The sequence below is a fragment of the Neovison vison genome, chromosome 11, assembly GCF_020171115.1.
Source record: "Neovison vison isolate M4711 chromosome 11, ASM_NN_V1, whole genome shotgun sequence".
Classification (NCBI taxonomy): Eukaryota; Metazoa; Chordata; class Mammalia; order Carnivora; family Mustelidae; genus Neogale; species Neogale vison.
This window is the reverse complement of record NC_058101.1, coordinates 60983395-60989689: the sequence shown is the minus strand read 5'-3', so window position 1 is coordinate 60989689 and position 6295 is coordinate 60983395. Positions and strand designations below refer to the sequence as shown.

Here is a 6295-nt window from a genome sequence, read left to right as displayed (position 1 = left end):
GTCTCAATGCATACAGAATATGTGTCTATAAATGCATATCGATCTTTCAGGAAATAGATAAACAGACTCCCAACCTAAGCAAAAGTCTGTCTATACCATGAGTCAGCTTTCCACAAAATCTACAAGATGAGAACACATACAATTCGCAACTTCTCTTTTCTAAGAGAAACCCATTTCCAGAGACCCACTGCCACCTTGGGCAAAGCACACAGCCCCAAGACCATTCTGAAGGCCAATGGTTTCATCCCCTTTATTGTAGGTTTTACCCATTGCTGAGATCAGAAATGTATGCAAGCACTCTTCGAGGCAAAGACGTGCGACAAGGGAGCTTCTTGCTAGTATTCACTACTTCTCCAGTCTTAATATTGCTTTTTCCACTCAGAGTTAATAACAGGGGGTTAAAATCCACGCTCAGGGACCGGCTGAAGTCAGGAGTAGGTGAACCTGCCACCTCCAGAATAATAGGGGATCTGAGTGAAGACAAATCTCACAATGCAAGTAAAAAATAAATCTGATGACCACAGAGAGACATTAAAAATTAAAATGAACAGTGAAGAAAGGAGAGGGCAAGAGAGAAGCATAATAGCCATGAAAAACATTTCTTTTTAAAGCAACAAAGGAATATAGATTCTGCAATGAGTACAACAAAGACAGCTATTCTGAGTTGGGGGCAAGTTAATTATATTCAAAAAAGACAGGGTCTCCAGGACTTTTTTTTTTTTTTTTTTTGAAGTGAAATATTTTAGTTCCTTCATATAGAGACATATTACACAATGTTAACAACCATGAAAAACAATACAAAATGCCCTCAATTTACCAAGTAGAAAAATATAACTAGTATATATGGCAATTGTGAATCTAATACTGTACAGAAGTAATTTATGGATTTTACAAATAAATTATAGCTTAAATGCCCTTTTAAAATTCTTTTTTTTTTTTTTTTCTTCCCCCAGATGTACACCAGAACTTACAATAGGAAAGGTTTCAAGCCTAGCTTATTGCAAATCAGTGCCAGTCAAATGTCCTGCCCACAAGCTCGAAGAATTTCTTATTTGGCTCGTGAAAATATTCGTGCAGTTTATTGAGGAGTCTAGGGTCGACTTGGGGGTGTGCCCGGCCTTTGGACTCGTGCAAGCAGCGGTCCCGGCCCCCGTCCCGCAGGCAGTAGAAGCCCTTGGTTTTGTTAAAGTAAAAGTTCGAGGCGTTGATCTGCGGCGACAGCTTCAGGAACCGCTCAACCTTCTGGATCTCCGGGAAAGGGTCCCTGATGAGGCGGTCGCCATCGACGATGTGAATGCGGTGCAGCGGGAAGAAGCGCAGCCAGTTCTGCAAGTGCACATGGTAGAGGCTGCGGTTGAGCGCCTTGTAGCCCACGTTGAGCCGGCCGTCACGCACCAGGAACTCCTCGATGGACGGATAGGGCTTGCGCTTCTGCACGTGGTTGTAGAACACTTGGGTGTAGTCCGACAGCACGCGCTCGGACGGGTCTCGCAGGATGAGCAGCAGCCGGATGCCCGGGTTCATGCTGTGGACACGCTCAGGCACTTTGGGCGACGTGAAGTACGCTGGGGTTTTCTCCACTGTGAGCTGGTGCGGGGACGAGAAGGGCATCTGGCCCAGGTACCAGCCTAGGCCTTGGCTGTAGTGCTCCTCCCAGTCGAAGAAGTGGACCTCGTTCTCGGCAGCTGCCACGTCGGGGTGCAAGCTGAGCATCTCCAACAGTGCGCGCGTGCCGCCCTTGCGCACACCGATGATGATGGTGTGAGGCAGCTGCTGGGCCGAGCCGTTGGGGGCCGCACCTTCCTGGCCCTCGCCCTGGAGGGTGGCCCCTCTGCGTGCCAGCTCCAGCTGACCCGGCTCGGCCCCGGGCGTGTCGGGGCGGGAAGGCACTAGCTGGAGCTGGGCCACTAGCAGCACCGCGCCCAGGAGCAGTGCGGCCCTGCTGGTCACCATGGTGGCTTCACGGGGCCTGGCGCCGCTGGGTCATGAAGCACTGCCTCGGGGAATGCCTTCTGATCAGTGACACATGGGTGTCGCAGGCTGCCAATTACTAGGAAACAAAGGGGAGGGGGGAGATATTAACTCCAAATGCATACAGGCTTACTGGAAGCTTGCAACTCTAGTCTTGGGTACCGCAGTCACCTCCCTGGGGCTCTCTCCATTTCTTTATCCTGTGGCACAGGGGGTGGCAAACATTTTCCATACGAGGCCAGATAGGAAAAGTTCTCAGCTTTGTGAGACACAGTCCCTATGACAACTCCCAAGTGTGCTGTTTGCTCAAGTAGCCACGGACAGTACACACAGGAATGGGTGCAACTGCATTCCAATAAAACTTTACTTACTGGATACTGAAATTTGAATGTCAAAAAATTTTCATGCATCATTAAATACGATTTCCTTTAGATTTTTTTCAACAATTTATATGTTCAGCTCTCCATGCACAAAAACAGGGACAGATTTGGCCCTGTAGTCAGTTTGCCAACCTCCGCTGTTAAGGGAAGGGTGGGAAAGGTCTTCTGGACCTCAGCAAACATCACTGAAATATCTACCTGCCAGTCCCAGGCAGAGGGGCTGGGGATATAGAAGTGGACTTTGTTCATGTCCCTCACCGCCCACCAGGGGCTCCTGATCTAAAAGGACAGGTGAATCCTTATGAAACACTAAATGCTTAGCCCTTCCCATTCTTTACTCCTCCTTGCATCCAATTCTTGCTGTGGCCTCACGGTGGAGTTAGTGTGCTCCCCAGCCATTTTATTCCAGTTTAGCCAATGACCTGTGAGTGGAAATGACAAGATGGCAGTCCTTAGCCTCGGCCTTGAGCCTTGTGGGTTTGCACTTGCCCTCTTGTGCTTCTGCCATGACCATGAGCAGAATGGGCCCTTCCCAGCCCTGGGCTCCAGAGGAAGGTGAAAAACATGTACAGCAGAGCACCATGCAAGTCTACTGTGTCCAACACAGCCATACTGGCTCGTGAGGGAGAATGCACCATTGTGGCTTTGAATTTTGGGATAGTTGGTATTGCAGAATAAATGTGGCCAAGGTTAATTGATATCACCAGACTGCAGTCATCAGCGCTATATACATTCTGATTATAGTTTAGACAGGGTAATATGAGGGGACACGTTCACTCATTTCACCTGGAACAAATTGGGATGGTAGAGAAAGTGTCTGAAGTTAGCCTAGAGGGAAAAACAGGGGAGGTGGCTAGAACGAGCAAAACTCCTTCCTGTGTGCAAAGCTCATGAAGTGGTTTCGCAGTCTGCTCAGTCCATTGGCACCGTGACCAAATAGAGCAAGGTAGCAAGCGGGACAGTATAGATAGGAGTCTTGCCCAAGGACACAAGAATTTAATCCACTTCAAAATTCAGAGCCCAAATTCAGAACTCTGGATGCAGGGCTGTTTCCCTAAACTGCCTCCTTTATACCTTCTCCTCTTTATAAAGTTCAACTCTATATCTGAACTTCATATCACGTAGGAATTGGAGTCCCACAAGGACACAGGCACTATTGGGCCAGATGGCAGTGGGGTTCCCAAGGACAGAGGAGCCACGTCCATGTTTCAGGGAACTGATAAACTACCATCATCAGGACACGTTTGTCTGTCTCCCAGGAAGAGAGCATTGAAAGTTCTTGTAAGTCATCTCTGTCCAAACACAGGAAAGGGTGAGTGACAGGCCTTCCTTGGGGACCATGGGCTTTAGAGAGCCAGTAAAAATGTTCTCCATCAAGAGAACCCATCGTCTTCTATATGCCAGGTTTAAAGTTCACTTTATTAGTTTAAAAGTTGTCTAGAATGTATAAATGAGGAATTTTATGGTCTTCCATTTTTTATATTCAAACCAATTGTACTACCAACTCAGATAGCAACTGTATTAGCAGCTTTGAAAAATGCATATTAAAATGTCTTAACTGAGAAAAGCAATTAAAAACTGGACATTTTTAGAGAATCACAGAACTGGAGAAGGGACCTGCAAGATCAGCTGACATAACTATTTAGGGGAAAAAAAAAAAAGAAAAAGAGAAGAAAACGTTTAAGGAGGTATGACTGATGAAGATATGGTCCTAAGTTGTCTACTGATTGAATGAGCTCAATTTAACGGAACTTTTCCTTACTTGATTGAATGCTTTGACGTGTTTCAATCAAATTTCATTTCCTTCTCAGTGAGGGTCTGCCCCGTATATATTGACAAAATGGATCCACGTGCTTGCCTTTTACGTGTTTGGGGCACGCATGCATGTGCTTATGCATGCCTGTGTATGTCTGCGCCTGTGTGTACACTCTTGTATGCGTGTGCACATCGTGGGGGTGGGCCGTGTGACGTGCAGGACAGAGGAACAACTCGACACTAGACTGCTCTATTCTTTTTTTTTTTTTTTAAGTGGGGTGAGAGAGACTGAGGTGAGGGGGGCAGAGGGAGAGGGAGAGAGAGAAAGCTAAGCAGGCTCCACACTAGATGTGGGGCTTGATCTCATGACCCTGAGATCATGAGTTGAGCTGAATTAAGAGTCAGGTGCTTAACTGACTGAGTCCCCCATGCATCCCTAGATCACTCTACTCTCAGTGATGAGTGTGGCTGACCCCATCTCTCAGCTCCATATTCAGACTCAGAAAGCAACTACGGATCCCAATCCTTCAACACTTAGGGAGAACCGGAGGCCAGATATGAAATTCATCTGGTCTAACTATTCACACTTCTTCTACTCTATTATGAGGCATCCTGAATAATATAGTGCACATCCAAGTTTCTTTCTTTTCTTTTGCTTTCTTTCTTTCTTCTTCTTCTTTTTTTTTTTTTAATAAAGGGGAATTACCAACAGGCAGCAGAGAAGAAACTATATATATATATACATATATGTATATATATACACACACACACACACACACACTTTTTACTGAAACAAACAAAAAAGGGGCCATTAGTAATTTAAAGTCTCCTCATTTCTACTTTAACATTTCCTAAAAATGTATTAAATGTCTAAAGCCTTCTACATTTCAAAAATACTTGAAGTATATAGAAAAAAAAAACAACTAAAGTCTCATATACACATACTACACATACAGAGAGAAGTAGGAATATGTATGAGCTATATATATATAGCTCATATATATATATAGATATATATATGTAATATTTATATATAAAATACATATCACACACAGAGTGGCCACTATGGCCAGCTTCCTCCTGTGGTAGTTGGCTAATTTGACCTCAGTGACACAGCCAGAATTCAGAATTTTGGGGCCTTTTAGTAAGACTCTCAGAAAAGAGATGACCCTCAAGCTCAGGTGAACCTGTGAGCCCAGGACCCCAACTGGAACCTTCTGGAAGCTTAGAGCCCTGAGCTGGCATGGGTTGGGCGAGAAGGCTCAACAGCACCTGGAACCCCAGCCACCTGCCCCACCAGGTGGTGGCAGCTCCCATCCGCACCATGGGTAACTGAGCAGGCGCCGGGCTGGCAACCTTGCATATGGGGCCCTGGGATGCTCACTGCAAGTCCTCAAGAGAACTGATCTCACTACAGGAAAGTGAAGCTCAGGGAAATTCAACAGTTTGTCCAGAAAGGTAGAGGCTGAACTAGTATCCAAAACTCAATCTGAGCAGGCAAAGCCAGGGATGTCACGGCCACTTTGCCCCTTGACAACGCCTGGACTTAGGGTACAAGTAGTTCCTGGGACTGACGGGAGCTTCTCTGGTCCTGCAGGACATTCGTACCTGGTAACCATCCTTCAAAGAGGGACAGGATTTCTTGGAAGGATAAGCAAAACAAACCCTCCCCTTTCCTTTGTATATGGGTTAAGAGTTCCCAAAGAGAGATCTAGCTCCCTCTCAGTTCACTTCCCTTTATCAAAGATGCTGTTTTCTTGATCCTGCAGTGCTAAACCAAGCCCTGAGTTGCAAAAACTCAAAAGGCAAGAGACTTCCCCATCAGCGACACCAGGCTTCCTCGGGTTCCGCTGAAGGTGCTGACTGCATGCCAGACCTGAGTGACCCAGAGACATGCACAACATTTTTTAGATGGAGGTTCCCTTGCACCTGAAATTAAATCCAAATTCCTTTCCATACCCAGGGATGCCCCAGGATGAGAACTGCCTGTCCCTCTGGCCTCAATCTGCTCCTTCAAGCCAAGCTCCCACCTCGTTGACCTTTCTGTTTCTTTGAATACCCTGAGCTCATGCCAGCTCTGGGCCCTGGCCTTTCCTGCTCCCTCTTTCCAGGATGCTGGGTCTGAGGCTTTTGGAGGCTGGCTCTTTCCTGTCATTCAGATTTTATTTCAAACACTGGCTTTCCCTACA

At 46.4% G+C, this 6295-nt stretch overlaps 1 protein-coding gene across 1 annotated transcript; it reads right to left on the bottom strand.

Moving 5' to 3' along the window:
* Positions 1-231: 231 nt before the first annotated feature.
* Positions 232-2042, bottom strand: HS3ST1 (heparan sulfate-glucosamine 3-sulfotransferase 1). Its single transcript, XM_044225440.1, has one exon. It carries the CDS (start codon positions 1951-1953, stop codon positions 1006-1008), a length of 948 nt encoding a protein of 315 aa, XP_044081375.1. The 5' UTR covers positions 1954-2042; the 3' UTR covers positions 232-1005.
* Positions 2043-6295: the final 4253 nt, after the last annotated feature.